This window comes from Dendrobates tinctorius, unplaced genomic scaffold (assembly GCF_039654945.1).
Source record: "Dendrobates tinctorius isolate UK_male_01 unplaced genomic scaffold, ASM3965494v1 ptg000030l, whole genome shotgun sequence".
Lineage (NCBI taxonomy): Eukaryota > Metazoa > Chordata > Amphibia > Anura > Dendrobatidae > Dendrobates > Dendrobates tinctorius.
In genome coordinates, this window is record NW_027361698.1 from 21143402 (window position 1) to 21163759 (window position 20358).

Consider the following 20358-nt stretch of genomic DNA (forward strand, 5'->3'; position numbering starts at 1 on the left):
CATTTTAATGCTTGTCCATCACTACTTATAAACTATCTTCATTAGTCTAATTTGGTTTTGGTCATAATAATAATCCTAGATGAGCTGTGTCACTATAACTCTCAGTCAATACTCATCGGAAAATTCAGACGTCTCCACTGCGTAATCTATCCTCTAAATTGTTCCAGAACAGGACAAGTCAGACAGCTTTGATTTTCAGGTCACCTGTCTCTTTCAAGGTTCATATAAAGGAAGACTTAAGTGGATTTCAAGTACTAACCAAAAATGTACTTCATATCTAATATCAGACTCACTGAGTGGTAAAAGAAACACATACCACTGTCTGTACACACCGTACGCAATGTATGAAAAGAATTACAAGTGGTCGTGTGTTTGTTCTCAGTCTGCATTCTCTCATTTCTAGCTTGGGAAAGACCTAGGGCAGGCTCCAGTCCGCTGGCACTAAGGAGCTGGGAGGTGTGGCAAGGAAGCATTTTAAAGGAGGCAGTATTTGTGAAAGACAGACCCTGGCATAGTGTTCACCACCAACAGAAGGTTATCACCAAGCAATTTGTTCTGACCCTGTGGAAGAAAATCTCCCCAGAAGCATTTGCTGAAGTGCTACATTTGTCACTAGGGTGCCTGGCATTTCATACTTTGCTTCCAAAAAGAAAAAAAATCAGGACACATAACTAATTAGAATAGTTGTATACTGAGAGAGGTCCCGGTATTGTTGGAGCAAGGCAAAAAGGAGGAAAACAAAGATCTGGGATTGCTACAAAAAATGATGTTGGATCTGAAAAGCAGTGTCCAGGAGACAGAGTGCCCGTCCGACACACAACTGCGCAGGATGAAGGACAAGTGACATGTAGCCTATGGACAGAAAGCACAAGAAGAGATTATGTGCCTTATATTAACTGTTTTCTGGACACTACTTGTATTTAGCGGCCTACGTCGCGCCAAAGGAATAGAGAAATGGGACTGCCAAGAAATTTATCACCACGTAGGTGCCAACCGGACTGCTTGTAATGGTAAGTACAGACCAAACTGTAGCGAATGCATAGGAGTGGAAATGAATATGGAAGAGTGTTTTGTTAGCATGCACTAGTGTTAATAATGAGATGATACTTCTGATGCAACCTAGTAATTATATGATACTTCAGTAAGATCACACATTGCTGAGCTTGTATACAGGTGCAAGAAAATGGAAAAAAAAAAGAGGCACAAAGTCAAAAACTGAGAAACCAAACTGTACATGTATTATTTTATTTATGATGCTTTGCTTATCATAGTGCTATCATATTCCGTAGCACTTTGCATATATTGTCATTACTGTCCCCATTGGGGCTCACGATCTAAATTCCCTATCAGTATGTCTTTGGAGTGAAGGAAGTAAACTCACACAAACAGGAGGAGAACATACAAGTTCCTTGCAGATGTTGTCCTTGATGGGATTTGAACCCAGGACTCCAGTGCTAACCATTGATCCACCACATATTTTTATAACTCATTAATTTTAAGATATGGCGCTTGCAATTTAGAATCAGAAATAAAACTGAAGGCAATAGGGCAGCTATGGTAATAAAAAAAGCAGTGTGTCAGTCATACACAATTTTTACAAATTCTTGTCCACTAAGGAATCAGTCGCAATGTGCAAAACTGCATTGTCATTGCTATAACTGTTCTCACATATTTCCATTATTTAAGTCTCAGTTTTTTGTGTCTGATGAAACCCAAAGAATTAGACGCAATGACAAAACTAATGCAAAAATGCATCAGTTGCCATTGGCTTTTTTTTACCATTTACTACCAAGCACTGGTCCCATTATCACTTGAAATGAGGTCATGCCACCGGACTGGCATCTGCACAACAACTGATAGCTTGTAAGTAGAGTTGAGCGACTTTGGTTGGATCGGGTTTCGTGAAACCCAACTGAAACAAAATTTGAGTCGGATGAAACTGGTCCGACTAGGGCAAAAAAAGTCGGAGTTTCGTCCGAAACCCGACCGCAATGCAAGTCAATGGGGAATAAAAGTCGGCATTGAGTGGATGAATGTCGGGTTTCACGAAACCCGATCCGACCAAAGTCGCTCAACTCTAGTTGTAAGCAATAGGACCAGTTCCTCCATCTTTTCTTTTTGTTAAATACTAGTTGGAAATGACGCAGCTGTGGCAATATGTGAACCGAGCCTAAGGCCGGCTGCAGACGAGCGTATGAAAAATCGTCTCAGTCTCATTCAGAAAACTCAGATGATTTTCAATTAATTTTCATCCGTGTGTCCGTTTTTTTACATCTGTTTGATGTCCATGTGCCGTCCGTGTGAGATTTGCTTTGATACAAATATCTACACTAAAAAATGTACATGATCAGATACAGTTTGCTAGCTTTATAATAGAAATGTGTCTGTAAAAAATTGGATACCACTTGAATATTCCATGTGTCATCCATTTCTTTTTATACACCCATAGACTTGAATGTTTAAGTCTTATCTGAGACTTGGGAAAAGTAGTGCATGATGTGATTCTTTTCTCATGGACAGACGGATCAAGAAAAAAAAGCATTCATCTGAACAGGACTACTGAATAACATGGGTCAGTGTGCTGTCCGTATGCTATCTGATTAAAAATTGGATAGCACACATCCAATTTACACATGCATGAGCCCTAACAGAGACAAGTAACATAAAAGGAATCTGTCAGTAGGATCAACCATCCTAAGGCTACTTTCACATTAGCGTCGTGTGACGTACGTTGCAATGCGCAGTTTTGGAGAAAAAACGCATCCTGCAAAGTTGCCCGCAGGATGCATTTTTTCTCCATAGACTTGCATTAGGCTACTTTCACACTTGCGTCGGTACGGGCCCTTCGCAATGCGTTGGGCCGACGTACCGACGCATGTTGTGAAAGATTTGCACAACGGGGGCAGCGGATGCAGTTTTTCAACAGGTGTTGGCAATAACTAAGTCACACTTGCAGCCAGTTAACATGGATTAAAGTTGACTCAACGTCTGTCCTGTGTCCTTGTGTGTACCGCATTGAGCATGGGGAAAAGAAAGAAGACCAAAGAACTGTCTGAGGACTTGAGAAACCAAATTGTGAGGAAGCATGAGCAATCTCAAGGCTACAAGTCCATCTCCAAAGACCTGAATGTTCCTGTGTCTACCGTGCGCAGTGTCATCAAGAAGTTTAAAGCCCATGGCACTGTGGCTAACCTCCCTAGATGTGGACGGAAAAGAAAATTTGACAAGAGATTTCAACGCAAGATTGTGCAGATGTTGGATAAAGAACCTTGACTAACATCCAAACAAGTTCAAGCTGCCCTGCAGTCCTAGGGTACAACAGTGTCAACCCGTACTATCTGTCGGCGTCTGAATGAAAAGGGACTGTATGGTAGGAGACCCAGGAAGACTCCACTTCTTACCCCAAGACATAAAAAAGCCAGGCTGGAGTTTGACAAAACTTACCTGAAAAAGCCTACAACGTTTTGGAAGAATGTTCTCCGGTCAGATGAGACAAAAGTAGAGCTTTTTGGGAAAAGGCATCAACATAGAGTTTACAGGAGAAAAAAAGAGGCATTCAAAGAAAAAAACATGGTCCCTACAGTCAAACATGGCGGAGGTTCCCTGATGTTTTGGGGTTGCTTTGCTGCCTCTGGCAGTGGACTGCTTGACCGTGTGCATGGCATTATGAAGTCAGAAGACTACCAACAAATTTTGCAGCATAATGTAGGGCCCAGTGTGAGAAAGCTGGGTCTCCCTCAGAGGTCATGGGTCTTCCAGCAGGACAATGACCCAAAACTCACTTTAAAAAGCACTAGAAAATGGTTTGAGAGAATGCACTGGAGACTTCTAAGGTGGCCAGCAATGAGTCCAGACCTGAATCCCATAGAACACCTGTGGAGAGATCTAAAAATGGCAGTTTGGAGAAGGCACCCTTCTAATATCAGGGACCTGGAGCAGTTTGCCAAAGAATGGTCTAAAATTCCAGCAAAGCATTGTAAGAAACTCATTGATGGTTACCGGAAGTGGTTGGTCGCAGTTATTTTGGCTAAAGGTTGTGCAACCAAGTATTAGGCTGAGGGTGCCAATACTTTTGTCTGGCCCATTTTTGGAGTTTTGTGTGAAATGATCAATGTTTTGCTTTTTGCTTCATTCTCTTTTGTGTTTTTTCATTTAAGACAAATTAAATGAAGATAATAATACCAAAGAATTTGTGTTTGCAATCATTTTCAGGAAGAAACTGAGTATTATCTGACAACTGTAAATGAGCTGTTTAGTGCAATGGGCAGGACACTGATCTGCAGGAAATTATTTATTAATAAAAGTGGGAGCTACCAGTGTGAGACATGTAACTAACGCAGACAGGAAAATGAGATTTGTCTTCTTACAAACACATTTTTTGCAGCTCTCAAGCTCTGCTGTATTGTAACAATATTGCAACACTGCCTGTGAGCTGGAAGCTGAAGCTGAGAGGAATCTGCAGATGTGTCAGTTATAATCACACACAGCTCTGCAGTGAGATTGTAAGGGACTGGCTAAACCAGTAGAAATGCACAGTGAAGCTTGTATGAACAAATGCTGCCATCCAGACCAGAGACTATAGTGACGGCAACTAAAAGCATCAACTTAGAAACCAAAAGAAAAATGGCTGGTTGCATGGAAGGAAGGAAGGAAGGAAGGAAAGAAGGAAAAGGCTAGATGGACTGAGACATGTGATCTGAGACATAGCAAGAAAATATAAAATCCCCTGAGGCCAAGGCAGAGGGCGAGTCATCACCCAGACTTGTATCAAGTCGCATGTGCAGTGTCCTCTGAACTGGCTTACAGCCAAATCCTACAACATTGTGACTAATGACTTATTACTATATTCGGACTCACATACAGGGCTGAAGATGGCTCAGGAGAGCAGCAGGCCATGAGGCCTAATTAAAACGACAGAACATCACTAAGGTGAGCATCAGGCCAGGGGGCCTATTTAAAGAGATGGAATATTGCTCAGGTGAGCTACAGGCCAGGAAGCCTAATTAAAGGGATAAGCTTTGATCTGGTGACCTGAAGGCCAGGAGGCCTAGATAATGGTAAAGAACTTCACAATCATGTGGGCAGCAGGCACATACACATACACATAACTAGAATTAGGGTTAGAATTAGGATTAGGGATTAGGGTTGGGATTAGGGTTAGGGTTGGGATTAGGGTTAGGGGTGTGTTGGGGTTAGGGTTGGAGCAAGAATTGAGGGGTTTCCACTATTTGCCAACTTTGGGGGTCTAAAAATTGGGGTCTAAAAAATCACTTTTGTGGAAATAAAAAAAGACTTTTTATTTTCACGGCTCTGCGTTTATAAACTTTTGTGAAGCACTTGGGGGTTCAAAGTGCTCACCACACATCTAGATAAGTTCATTAGGGGGTCTAATTTCCAAAATGGGGTCACTTGTGGGGGGTTTCCACTGTTTAGGCCCATCAGGGGCTCTGCAAGCGCAACATGATGCCCGCAGACCATTCCATCAAAGTCTGCATTCCAAAATGGCACTCCTTCCCTTCCGAGCTCTCCCATGCGCCCAAACAGTGGTTCCCCCCCACATATGGGGTATCGGCGTACTCAGGACAAATCGCATAACAACTGTGCGGGTATGATTTCTCCTGTTACCCTTGTAAAAATAAAAATTTGGGGGCGAAAAGATCATTTTTGTGGAAAAAAAATGGATTTTTTATTTTCACGGCTCTACGTTATAAACTTCTGTGAAGCACTTGAAGGTTCAAAGTGCTCACCACACATCTAGATAAGTTCCTTAATGGGTCTAGTTTCCAAAATGGGGTCACTTGTGGGGGGTTTCCACTGTTTAGGCCCATCAGGGGCTCTGCAAGCGCAACATGATGTCCGCAGACCATTCCATCAAAGTCTGCATTCCAAAATGGCACTCCTTCCCTTCCGAGCTCTCCCATGCGCCCAAACAGTGGTTCCCCCCACATATGGGGTATCGGCGTACTCAGGACAAATCGCATAACAACTGTGCGGGTATGATTTCTCCTGTTACCCTTGTAAAAATAAAAATTTGGGGGCGAAAAGATCATTTTTGTGGAAAAAAAATGGACTTTTTATTTTCACGGCTCTACGTTATAAACTTCTGTGAAGCACTTGAAGGTTCAAAGTGCTCACCACACATCTAGATAAGTTCCTTAATGGGTCTAGTTTCCAAAATGGGGTCACTTGTGGGGGGTTTCCACTGTTTAGGCCCATCAGGGGCTCTGCAAGCGCAACATGATGCCCGCAGACCATTCCATCAAAGTCTGCATTCCAAAATGGCACTCCTTCCCTTCCGAGCTCTCCCATGCGCCCAAACAGTGGTTCCCCCCCACATATGGGGTATCGGCGTACTCAGGACAAATCGCATAACAACTGTGCGGGTATGATTTCTCCTGTTACCCTTGTAAAAATAAAAATTTGGGGGCGAAAAGATCATTTTTGTGGAAAAAAAATGGATTTTTTATTTTCACGGCTCTACGTTATAAACTTCTGTGAAGCACTTGAAGGTTCAAAGTGCTCACCACACATCTAGATAAGTTCCTTAATGGGTCTAGTTTCCAAAATGGGGTCACTTGTGGGGGGTTTCCACTGTTTAGGCCCATCAGGGGCTCTGCAAGCGCAACATGATGTCCGCAGACCATTCCATCAAAGTCTGCATTCCAAAATGGCACTCCTTCCCTTCCGAGCTCTCCCATGCGCCCAAACAGTGGTTCCCCCCCACATATGGGGTATCGGCGTACTCAGGACAAATCGCATAACAACTGTGCGGGTATGATTTCTCCTGTTACCCTTGTAAAAAATAAAAATTTGGGGGCGAAAAGATCATCTTTGTGGAAAAAAATAGATTTCTTATTTTCACGGCTCTGCGTTATAAACTTCTGTGAAGCCCTTGGGGGTTCAAAGTGCTCACCACACATCTAGATAAGTTCCTTAATGGGTCTAGTTTCCAAAATGGGGTCACTTGTTGGAGGTTTCCACTGTTTAGGCACATTAAGGGCTCTCCGAACGCAACATGGCATCCGATCTCAATTCCAGCCAATTCTGCGTTGAAAAAGTCAAACGGCGCTCCATCCCTTGCGAGCTTTGCCGTGTGCTGAAATAGTGGTTTACCCCCACATATAGGGTATCGGCGTATTCAGGAGAAATTGTACAACAAATTTTGTGGTTGATTTTCTCTTTTAACACTTGTGAAAATAAAAAAAATTGGTTCTGAAGTAAATTTTTTGCAAAAAAAAGTTAAATATTAATTTTTTCCTTCCACATTGCTTTAGTTCCTGTGAAGCACTTAAAGGGTTAATAAACTTCTTGAATGTGGTTTTGAGCACCTTGAGGGGTCTAGTGTTTAGAATGGTGCCACTTTTGGGTATTTTCTGTCATGTACACCCCTCAAAATGACTTTAAATATGATGTGGTCCCTAAAAAAAATGGTTTTGTAAATTTTGTTGTAAAAATGAGAAATCGCTGGTCAACTTTTAACCCTTATAACTTCCTAACAAAAAAAATTTTGCTTCCAAAATTGTGCTGATGTAAAGTAGACATGTGGGAAATGTTATTTATTAAGAAATTTGTGTGACACATCTCTCTGATTTGAGGGCATAAAAATTTAAAGTTTTAAAATTGCAAAATTTTCAAAATTTTCGCCATATTTCCATGTTTTTCATAAATAAACACAAGACTTATCGAAGAAATTTTACCACTAGTATGAAGTACAATATGTCATGAAAAAACAGTCTTAGAATCAGCAGGATCCATTAAAGCGTTCCAGAGTTATAACCTCATAAAGGGACAGTGGTCAGAATTGTAAAAATTGGCCTGGTCATTAAGCTTCAAACTGGCTCTGTCGCTAAGGGGTTAATTGTAGATCGTTAATAAATAGCAACCTTGTTTTACTGTCACCACTGAGCCTGCACTTTCTGTGCCGCTGCATTCTCGCACCTGTTTCCATTTTCAGTTGGGCTTCAGGTCTTCCACAGGTAATTATAGACCAATAAGCTTAAAGGGAGCCTCTCATGTTGGAAACTGTAATCAACCTGCACATATAGGGTTATTCTGCCTGTAAATAGTGCTAGAAAGGTGCCAGGCCAACTGTGCTGATATTGTGGCTCTCGGGAGAAATTGGACTTTATTCCTCCTGGGAGCAGCCATCTATCAGTCATACTGCCGGCGTGGCTACCTTCACCATTCAGCATACTGTGAACAGCGGCTATAAGCATGCCCGACAGTTTGACTGACAGACAGCTCTGCAATGCATAAGTGCAACGGCTGTCAGTCAAAGTGTTGGGGCATGCTTACATCTGCTGATCACTATGCTGTGAGCCGTGACTGTAGCCACGACGGCAAGCATGAATGACTCGCAGGAGGAATAAAGTTAATGTTCTCCTAGGAGCCACACTTTGAGTACAGTGGCTGCCCGCCTTTCTAATGCTATGAACCAGTGGATTAACCATATACTGTATCTGCTAGTTAGTAGCAGGTTCCCTTTAATATCCACTGTTGGGAAAATGTTGGAGAGGTTTGTAACAGTCTATGTAGAGTGTAGTGGAAAATGATCTTATAAGTGATAGACGACATGGTTTTACAAGGGACCAAAAGTTGTAAAAGATTAATAGATGAGTAGCTGTGGATATAGTATTTCTGGACGTTGCAAAGGCATTTGACACTGTCCCACACAGATGACTAATGGATAAATAAAGGTCTATAGGCTTAGAAGGTAAGGTTTGTAATTAGATCAATCACTTGCTCTAAAATCACACCTAGAAAGTTGTGGTGAATGACTTGCTACTCTGAATGGTCTCCGGTTATGAAGTGGGGAAAATAAGTAGTTGATACACTGCCGATTTTGCAAGTTTTCCAACCTACTAAAAATGGAGAAATCTGTAATTATTATCGTAGGTAGACTTCAACCGTGAGAGACAGAATCTAAAAACAAAAAAGACAGAAAATCGCATTGTATGATTTTTAAATAATTAAATTGCATTTTATTGCATGAAATAAGTATGTGATCAACTACCAACTAGCAAGAATTATGGCTCTCACAGACCTGTTGGTTTTTCTTTAAGAAGCCCTCCTCTGTGTAAGGAGAAGACCAGGCCTACCTACTCCGTGATGGATCCAGAATTGCTGGGGCTGTCACCCAGGTTTCACAGGGGAAAGCTTAAGGCCCTGGACCGACCTCTACACCTAGGAGTAGGGGGCGTGACTAAGATAAAAAGGGCCACAGCACGTGGGAAATCATTTAGTCGCCACGGGAAGGTGCAGCGCGCAGGAGGGCAGTGTCAGGGCTCCTGCGGGAAAGTCAACTGCCACAGCAGGCCTAAACCAGCAGAGGCTAAAAGCTGCTATCAGAGACTGCCGAAAACGATGTACCTGGTCCCCGCCAACCGTGAGTGGCAAGATGCCCAGTCTGGACATAAGCGCGCGCACGCGCCGACGGGAGAATTGGGACACCTGCTGTGAGGGGTTTCCTTTTGTACCTGAATTGAGTCGCTCGTTGCCCTGTACGCTGACAGGGGGATAGACTGTGCTCTGCCCGGCTCGTCGTTTCCTGACAGACTGATCACCGACCGGACCACGAGGAATCACCGTCGCCGCCAGGGGCTAAGACATCATCTTTTCCAGGACCATGCTGGACCCCTTACGTGCCACAGCTTTGGCGCCAACGTCCACATCCTGAACAAACTGCATTCTGAAGTCATCTGACTCAAAAGTTTGCTATTCTTGAACTTCCTGCCCTATTCTTCACACCCGTTTTCCCTGAGTTACGTACCCTGTGTTCCTTTATATTGTTTTCCCTGTTTTCTCCCTGCGAGGAGTATACCTGTTAAATTAAACCCCATGTTAACCCTTGCTCTGCCTCCGACCCGTTACTGCATCTTGCTACCTGCTCACATCTGCACTCATTACCTGTATTAATTTCACCTGTTTGAACTTGTTACCTGTATAAAAGACACCTGTCTACACACTCAATCAATCACACTTCAACTTCTCCACCATGGCCAAGACCAAAAAGCTTTCTAAGGACACTAGGGATGAAATTGTAGACCTGCACAAGGCTGGGATGGGCTACAGGACAATAGGCAAGCAACTTGTATCCGTATTAACTATGCAACTTTAGCTCAAATCCTGCCTATTACAACGGGATTTTTCCTATGTAATTCAGTAAGCGCTTGTGCCAGACCTATTACTGCAACTTACTATTATTTCAGGGCACATTAAATGCATCGTTGCCACAATGTTATAGTATGCTGCAGAACGAAAGGGTTTATGTTTTGTCTGACTGGTGTATAGTGAACCTGCAATTTAAATGAGTTGAATGGATAAATTCCTCTATAGCAGTGTTTCCCAAACATTGCCATTACGGCTCCCAACACATCATGTTTTCAGGATTTCCTTTGTATTGTCAAGGTGAGAGAACCTGTTGCAATTTCTTATACCTTCATAATAATTCCATCACCTGTGCAATACTAAAGATATCCTGAAAACATGATGAGTTGGAGACCATGAAGACTGGAGTTTGGGAAACACTGCTCTGTAGCATCAACTTAAAAAAAATGTAACATGAAAACATGTGTGACATACTCATCAAAGTCGTGTCCAGCCCCATGTTACTGCTCCTTATTGTCCCTGCCAGGCCTGTGTATACATTAGGCTGCAAAAAATGTTGGTGGCTTCCTTCTGGTACATTTAGGGACAGTGTGTGCATTATGCCTTAGTTATAGTACATCATGGCTGAATTGTCCTATCACTGACATTATTAGCTTAGAAAAGTGTCGCCGTTTCCTAGTCTATACAGAGACTAGAAGGGAAGCAGTGATATGAGAGTATAGCACAAATTTATGGATAGTATATTGAAAAAGTTTCTTGATGCAGCAAAGGCAATTTGTCTAAGGGCTCATTCCAATTTTCTCATACAACTTATATCTGTGGTTTGAAAGAATACAATTCGTACCTAGTATACTCTACGGGACTTTTCAGGTGTAGTTACCATTGTCCTTGTAAAGGTGTGAAAAATGGTAACTCTTCAGATGAACTGGTACAATGAACTAGGTGAACTTTTACAATGGCTGCTGATGGAGGAGCATGTGACCAGTCTGTCCATCTGTCTCTTCCAATAGAAAACCTCACATGAGAAATCTGTTTTCCTATTGGAGGAGACTGATGGACATGTCTGGTCACGTTCTCCTCCACCGGCCATTGTATGGACTGTAGAGCTGTGCAGTCTGTGAGGAAAGCTGCACTAACAGGCACAGGAGGAGAACCAGTCATACCTATATAATAGTAAATGCCACAAAATCACTTCCTCAACCCATCTGTTAAATTAAAGATAATGTGGCAAATACCGCTAACTTATTTTGTAGCCAGCAATAGAAAGTGTAATTGAGGCTATAGGAGGCAAACGGTGCTACATTTTGAATGAAACTCAATTGCAAAAATTATTTTTAGCCACAATTTCATTCATTTAAGTAAGAAAAAATTGTCCTCAAAGATGGACAACCCTTTTCAAGACAGAAAAAAATTGATTGACTTTGCGCAAAATTTATGAAATCTGAGCACCATTTTGATTAATTTGGTGTCAAAAATGTCAGCAAATACCTTGAAACAAAAAAAAAGTTACTTAAAAAAATAAATGCTGACTCGGGCCCTGAGTGTATGTAACAGAAGAGTGAATAGACCCTTAAGGCCCCCATACAAAATAGTTTAATGTTGGCCAAGTCCACCGATATTGACAAGATTGGCCAAGAGTCTAATGTATATGCTGGTCCCTGACTTTCTCTCAACATCATTTCTGATTTAGGACTACCAATCCATTGGTTCTCTGAGAAATAAGTCACTCTTGAAATGTCTGGCAGCAGTGTTAGAGTGGGTGGTCTGGAGCAGGAAACCCCAGGAGTGGACCCTCTGAACCTTGGCACCGAGGGGCCCCGGGCGAGCTGCCAGGTGGAACCGATCCCTATACATGGACCGTTAGGAGCAGGCCCAGGGGTTCGAGTATCACGGTAGCCGGTACCGAGTGGGGCGGCTCAGGATGGACCGGAGTAAAACTGTGAGACTGGAGTAAAGAATGACAGAACAAGACTGGAACCAGGAGGCCGGAAAGAAGTGAGAGAAGACTGGAGCGAGAAGGAATGACAGGAGTAGGAACACTGGAGACAGGACTGGAGTAGGACGGCAGGAACACTGGAGACAGGACTGGAGTAGGACGGCAGGAACGCTGAAGGCAGGACTGGAGTAGGACGGCAGGAACACTGGAGACAGGACTGGAGTAGGACGGCAGGAACACTGGAGACAGGACTGGAGCAGGACGACAGGAACACAGGAGGCAGAACTGCAGAAGATAACCATGAACATGGGTAGCAGGACTGAGAGGCTGCTGCAGAGATCAGCCGAGAACGGAACTGCAGGAGCAGAGAGCACACAATGAAGCGAGGCCAGAGTGATAGGAAACACAATGATCAGGCGCCTCCCTCAGGGGGAAGCGGCCTGATATGGCCCAGTCTAAATCAGCCATTGGTCAAAAGGTGCTTCCGGGTCAGGGCACAGCCGGAGCATAAGAAGCAGGAAGGAGGCGCGGCCGCGGCCTATGGCGCATGCGCATAGCATGCAGGGAGGGCATCGGTCGTGAGCCCGTCTCAGGTGACCGCCGCGGCCATCGGGTGGAGAGAGGCTGCGGCGTGGGAGCGGAGGCCAACTGCGGCGTGGGAGCGGAGGCTTGGTGAGAATGGCGGAGCGGTGTAACAAGCAGTTCTCACTTAGAACACAGGAGAGCTTGATGCAATGAGTGCTCCCGTGTATGGGAGAATTGGGCGAGTTAGCGGTCAGCCAGAATCGATGGGCTGAATTGTTTTTCAGCCGACACTTATCTAAAGTGTACAGTCATGGCCAAAAGTTTAGAGAATGACACAAATATTATATTTTCACATGATCTGCTGGCCTCTGGTTTTTATGTGTGTTTGTCAGATGTTTTTATCACATACAGAAATATAATTGCAATCATATTATGAGTAGCAAAAGGTTATATTGACAGTTAGAATGAGTTAATGCAGCAAGTCAATATTTGCAGTGTTGACCCTTCTTCTTCAGGACCTAAGCAATTCTCCCTGGCATGCTCTCAATCAACTTCTGGATCAAATCCTGACTGATAGCAGTCCATTCTTGCAAAATAAATGCTTTTATTTTGTCTGAATTTGAAGGTTTTTGTTTGTCCACCCGTCTCTTGATGATTGACCACAACTTCTCAATGGGATTGAGATCTGGGGAGTTTTCAGGCCATGGTCCCAAAATCTCTATGTTTTGTTCCCTGAGCCATTTAGTTATCACCTTTGCTTTATGGCAAGGTGCTCCATCATGTTGAAAAAGGCATTGTTGATCGCCAAACTGCTCTTGGATGGTTGGGAGAAGTTGCTCTTGGAGGACATTCTGGTACCATTCTTTATTCATGGCTGTGTTTTTAGGCAAGACTGAGAGAGAGCCCATTCCCTTGGCTGAGAAGCAACCCCACACATGAATGGTTTCAGGATGCTTGACAGTTGGCATGAGACAAGACTGGTGGTAGCGCTCACCTGGTCTTCTCCGAATAAGCCGTTTTCCAGATGTCCCAAACAATCGAAAAGGGGATTCATCAGAGAAAATGACTTTACCCCAGTCCTCAGCAGTCCACTCCCTGTACCTCTTGCAGAATATCAGTCTGTCCATGATGTTTTTTCTGGAGAGAAGTGGCTTCTTTGCTGCCCTCCTTGAGACCAGGCCTTGCTCCAAGAGTCTCCGCTTCACAGTGCGTGCAGATGCACTCACACCTGCCTGCTTCTATTCCTGAGCAAGCTCTGCACTGCTGGTAGCCCGATCCCACAGCTGAAACACTTTTAAGAGACGGTCCTGGCGCTTGCTGGTCTTTCTTGGGCGCCCTGGAGCCTTTTTGGCAACAAGGGAACCTCTCTCCTTGAAGCTCTTGATGATGCGATAGATTGTTGACTGAGGTGCAATCTTTCTAGCTGCGATACTCTTCCGTTAGTCCATTTTTGTGCAGTGCAATGATGACTGCACGTGTTTCTTTAGAGATAACCATGGTTAACAGAAGAGAAAACAATGATGCCAAGCACCAGCCTCCTTTTAAAGTGTCCAGTGGTGTCATTCTTACTTAATCATGACAGATTGATCTCCAGCCCTGTCCTCATCAACACCCACACCTGTGTTAATGGAGCAATCACTGAAACGATGTTAGCTGGTCCTTTTAAGGCAGGGCTGCAATGATCTTGAAATGTGTTTTGGGGGATAAAGTTAATTTTCTAGGCAAATATTGACTTTGCAAGTAATTGCTGTTAAGCTGATCACTCTTTATAACATTCTGGAGTATATGCAAATTGCCATTAGAAAAAATGAAGCAGTAGACTTTGTAAAAATTAATATTTGTGTCATTCTCTAAACTTTTGGCCATGACTGTATTTGGGACTTTATTTCAATGCTTGTTTATTAAGGATCAGTCATCAAATACTAGAAGTATCATCCCTTACTTTGGAAATTAATCACTTTGTTTGTAAAAGATAATAAATAAATGTTTGCTACTTAGAAAATTTTCCCTTATAGCAAACACACCATATTTAGAAGGAAGAGATCGCATTCTTGAAAGGCTGTGAGACATGACACATGCCTTTGACTCCTAAACTGAAATGGTTACTTCACCAGGGGGCTTATTTTCGTGCCAGGTATTGCTTTGTGGAGTTGTCTATGGTTAGACTATCACAAGCATCGCTCTAGAAATTAAAGTAACAAGCATATCATGTTCAAAAGATAAACAGTACACAGAAGACTTAGGCCCCAGGTTCAAGCTAGGCCAAATGTTGGTTGTGAGGAACATGCCAGCTATTACTCTGAAAAATTAACCAAAATATAATAGTACTGTTTTTGGTGTGGAAAGAGAAAGTTTCAGAAAGCATGTTGAAAACCAGTAGTGGCATAGATCAAATCCCAAGCCAGATTTCGTGCATGAGAGCTGGGCATGACATGTGGTTAGTACCTTGAGAGCAGGGGCATACATAGGAATCATGGAGCCCCATAGCAGAAGTTCTAATTGCCCCCTCAATGAATCTATATATATAATTGTCTTATCATGTCTGTCTGTAATCGAAATCCTGCATCGCTGATTGGTCGCGGCAGTTAGGCCGTGACCAATCAGCGACAGTCGCTTAGTCGTCGCGGCAACATGGCGGCATCGCTTATTGTACAGGCACATTACAGCCATTAAAGGCATCACTGCTGCGTCACTCATTACACAGGCACAGTCCTGTACATATTCTGGAGTACAATACATTAGGTAAGAGCAGAACAGTGACTGCAGCTCTGGGTGTAACAGGAGTACATTAGGTAACAGCAGAACAGTGACTGCAGATCTGGGTGTAACTGGAGTACAATACATTAGGTAACAGTGGAACAGTGACTCCAGCTCTGGGTGTAACTGGAGTACAATACATTAGGTAAGATCTGAACAGTGACTGCAGCTCTAGCTGTAACAGGAGTATAATACATTAGGTAAGAGCAGAACGGTGACTCAGCTCTGGGTGTAACTGGACTACAATACATTAAGTAAAAGCAGAACAGTGACTGCAGCTCTGGGAGTAACTGGAGTACAATACATTAGGCAACAGCAGAATAGTGACTGCAGATCTGGGTGTAACTGGAGTACAATACGTTAGGTAACAGCAGAACAGTGACTGCAGCTGTGGGTGTAACTTGCATACAATACATTAGGTAAGAGCAGAAAAGTGACTGCAGCTCTGGGTGTAACTGGAGTACAATACATTAGGTAAGATCTGAACAGTGACTGCAGCTCTGGCTGTAACAGGAGTATAATACATTAGGTAAGAGCAGAACGGTGACTGCAGCTCTGGGTGTAACTGGACTACAATACATTAGATAACAGCAGAACAGTGACTGCAGCTCTGGGTGTAAATGGAGTACACTACATTAGGTAACAGCAGAGCAGTGACTGCAGCGCTGGCTGTAACTGGAGTACAATACATTAGGTAACAGCAGAACAGTGACAGCAGCTCCGGGTTTAACAGGAGTATAATACACTTGATGGTGGCCCGATTCTATCGCATTGGGTATTTTAGAGTCTCTGTTAAAATAAAAAATAGTGATATACTCACCTTCCGACGACCCCCGGACTCTTTCCCTCCTCTCACCACGCTCCCGGCATCTTCCGGTCCCAGTAATGATTAGCGAGAAGGGCCGGAGATGTCGTCATTCTCGCGAGAGCGCAACGTCATCAGCGGTGTTTCGCGCAAAGCATTACTGGAACTGGAAGATGACGGGAGCGTGGAGAGGAGAGAAAGAGTACGGAGGCCGTCGGAAGGTGAGTATATCACTATTTTTTATTTTAACAAAGACTCTAGAATACCCGATGCGATAGAATCGGGCCACCATCTAGTAAATAAATAAATAGTTGTTGGTGGTCACAGGAGAACATATCTCACAACTTTACAGCCTTTGCATAGTAATTTTCCTCTTGGTGAAGTCCTAGATTCATCTTTCATTTTTCATTACACCCATAAAGTATGATGCCAACAAAAGTGCCTCCCAAACACAGTATGATACCCCCATGGTGAAGTCCTCCACATTTGTCTCTACGTGCACAGTATACTGACCATACTGTACCCCACCTCAGCTTCCAAGGAAAAGTATGGTGACCCTAGCACAGTATGATCTCTTAACTGTGACCCCCACACAGACCTCCATGTAGCATAATGGGCCTAAATACAGTATTATAGCCCCACACTGTACAATTGCCTGCACTAACCCTCCAAATACTGTTGTTGTTGTGACACATGATGCCTGCACCCAATCAGCGCTGGCGTCACTGTCCCTGCCCCCTGTCAAATTGAACATGAAGAGGAAGTCTGATATCAGCTGCAGCACGGGAGCCCCGGGACGGTGAATGCTGACACCGCGGGAACAGCGCTGGCATAGGAGTTAAATAGAAGCTTTTTTATTTTATTGGTGCGAAACATTTAGATCAAGAAGGGGTTGTCCAAGAATTGGACAAAGCCTTTAAGCTTTTTATGCAGTGGCTTCAATTTTCTTCTGTTGCAGCACACGGTCTGAGCATCAGCACACTCCCAGGTGATGTCCCTACCGGCCGACACGTCCCTCTTGCACTGCCACTCTCTTTCTTCTCTTTGGCAGCAGAACACAACATGTTTGTGGCCTATTGCTCTTTAGTAGAAATGTTCTTGTTCCTAGATACTTCCTCTTTATAACAAAAACAATTACAGATAGGATTGCAGATTTAGGGGTCAGAAATGTTGAGCAAGTACCATGCAGTAAGTAAATAGTAATAATAAATGCATATAACATAGACTACTTAGTTAACATAGTTTTGAATAAAAAATGTAAAAAACATTCCACCACGACAAGGTGTACGCCAATCGGGATGGGTACCTAATGTAGTTTTTTTTTCTCCTTGTTAAATGGCCTCAGTGTAAATGCACACCTATACATTCTACTTAAACCAACATATGCTCTGGCTCAATTTTTTTAGCTTTTGGTCAGAAATTGTATAAACTAACAAAGGTGGCATCCTATTAGAATGCAGTGTTCAACATCATTGAGTGTTTGAAACGTATTGTCTGGCTGTGGAGTTTACATGACTATGTGCTTGATTTTATGTACTTTGTCTATAATCAGTGTCACTGAAATTATATCCACATACTTTTGGACATATAATGTTCAATACAAAGCTCAAATATTCAAAACATGTTGGTATTTTCCACAAATTTTGATAATTAAATTTATGTCTCTTTTGGGGTTAGGTTTCTAGTTTTCAACTGGAATTTCAATTTATGCCTTTTTAAGTAGGAAATATAGTATGTCTTGTAGTCCTATAGTAGATGCTAATTAATGGTTTATTCTTATCCCATGAATAACATGTAAAACAGGTAATAAAGGTATAAACCATAGATGCACACAATGGGGACCAGCACCTATCACTTGAATGGGAGTCCCAAGTCCCACATTCCTTCTCACGGAATGAACACCGTAAGAGGTTGGAATGAGTGGTGCTACATTTATTTCTATGGGGCCAGCAAAATCAGCTTAGTCCTGTTATCGGCTGTTTTTCGCAAATCACATAGATATTGAATTGACAGGGAACATTGAAGAAGTAAAGATATCTTGGTTTCTCGGAAGAGTTGAAAAACCTATTGAAAAGCTCTACTTTCAGGAGGTTTCTTGCACAATATGACAGGATATCACGTCAACAAATGAAGCCCTGGCACCGAGTTGTATATTCAGCACGTTAAAGGGACATGGAAGCCGAGGTGCAGCCAATCAAGCGCCTCCCTAATGGTATTGTTTGATGGATAAGTAACTGCCTATGTAATTCAGCATTGCAGACACCAGTAATCTATCTCAAATCCTCCATCTCCATTTGCAGCTCCAAAACTTGCAAGGAACCTCCACCATGCTTCACTGTTGCCTGCTGAGTTATTCCTGTACCTCTTCACAGCCAAGTGACATACAAACTACCTTCTGTTACAGCCAAATATTTAACATTTCAACACAATAGTCTAGAGAACCTGCTGACATTTTTCTGAACCCCAGTTAATAGGTTTTCATCCAAATTTTATTCACTTGATGTTGTGTCTATTTCAAAGGTATGGCTATTTCACCACAGTTCTTCCATGAAGAACAATTCTGACCAGATTTCTCCAAACAGTAGATAGGTGTAGCTGGGTCCCACTAGTGATTACTAGTTTTGAGCTCATGGCACTACTGAACATCTACCAATTTTGAAGGGAAATATGATGTGTCTTTGATCTGCTGCATTCAGTTTCCTTGGCTGACCACTGTTGGTCCTCTCATTTTTGCAAATTTCTTGGTGTCCTAAATGCTCAGAAATGCAATCAGATAATTGTACATCATGTGTTACCACCACAGAAACGTCTGACTGACTCCAAGTGTATTCTGCTGCTGGACAATGACCCAAAGATATAGGCAATGTCATAAAGAACTATCTTCAGTGTAAAGAAGAACAAGAAGTCCTGGAAGTGATGATATGGACCCCACAGAGCCATGATCTCAATCATTAAGTCTTTCAGGAATTACATGAAAAGAAAAAAGGATTTTCACAAGCCTACATTTACAGAAGATCTGTGGTTAGTTCTCCGAGATGTTTGGAGCAACCTCCTTGCAGCGTTTCTTCATAAACTGGGTGGAAGAATACCTAGGATTTATGCTTTATTGCTGTTTTGACGAACAAAGGATAGTCACACCAAATATTCATTTGATTTAGATTTCTCTTTTAGTCATGCACTTTGCTTTTTATTAAGTGATAAAAAAAATAAACAATTAATGCTTTAATTATTGAAAGAATGCTTACTTTGTGGCATTTTTCCCACATCTGCCTAAAACTTTTGAACAGTAATGTCTACAAATCTGCCCTGTGTATCTTAACCTAGCAAAATTCAGATGAAAGGCTTTAACAAAACTACAGTATGTGAATATATTGACACCATAAGAATAACTCCACATGCGCTCTCTTCCACTTCAGTTTTAGAGTGTAACTTGAGAAAAGTGCCCAGCACAGGGAATGTGCAGGCAAGCACTCAAGTGTATACTAGGGTCTATAGTTTTTCTTGCTATCTTTTGTCTGTCTCATTGCATGTGATCTGCTGAGAAACTCCTTGTCATTGGAAATTAATGGTAAAAACTACTTTTAACTTGTTATTAATACATTTTGAATATAATTTTTTCGATAACACTAGCAATTAATGTGAAAATAATCACCCTCATCTGGCAATAGCTACATTACCGATCTGTTATTTTATCAGTTTAATATTCTGTTGGCATTAAAGGTCCGCAATGTTATTTTCTACAAGTTTTACGTTTTAGGACAGTACTGAGTGGAATAATTGGTATACTGAGTATGATAGTGGTATCAGTTGTGGTGGAATAATTGTTTGTGTGCTGACATATTTTCAGCATTAGTATCTGTCCTGAAGCTGCGGCTTAACATTCATGTCCCCGGTCTCTTCCTGCATGGCATACTAATGCCATGCTCTGCCTCTTCAGGGTCTTTCTCATGCCTTCAGATAAGTGTAAAATGTGTGCTTGTCTACAGCACCATTGAGGGCTGCCAAGGATTTGGGATTGTTCATTATTCTCACTTGTTCCTCTAACGCATTATGTGTTAAGGTAACATAAAGGGGCTTTTCATTTCTCGTCCGGGCAGTTCATTCTTCAATTCACATCGGCCTGGCGCGAAGCTGCACAGTGCCTTTGTATTGTGTTAAGCTACTTTTTCTTCAGGACACGGCCTCCATAATACCACAGTTGCTGGGAAACCAGGGGCACTAAAATGTC

The 20358-nt window shown here is 42.6% G+C and overlaps 1 protein-coding gene across 3 annotated transcripts in view; it reads left to right on the forward strand.

Annotated features, from left to right (window-relative positions):
• Positions 1–471: 471 nt before the first annotated feature.
• The window catches only part of EGF (epidermal growth factor), a 221387-nt gene continuing 201500 nt past the window's right edge, over positions 472–20358 (forward strand). For all 3 annotated transcript variants that reach the window (XM_073571963.1, XM_073571964.1, XM_073571965.1), the window contains exon 1: positions 472–1010. In XM_073571963.1, the coding sequence (XP_073428064.1) occupies positions 881–1010 (130 nt within the window). In that variant the 5' untranslated portion in view covers positions 472–880. The remainder of the gene's footprint in view (positions 1011–20358) is intronic.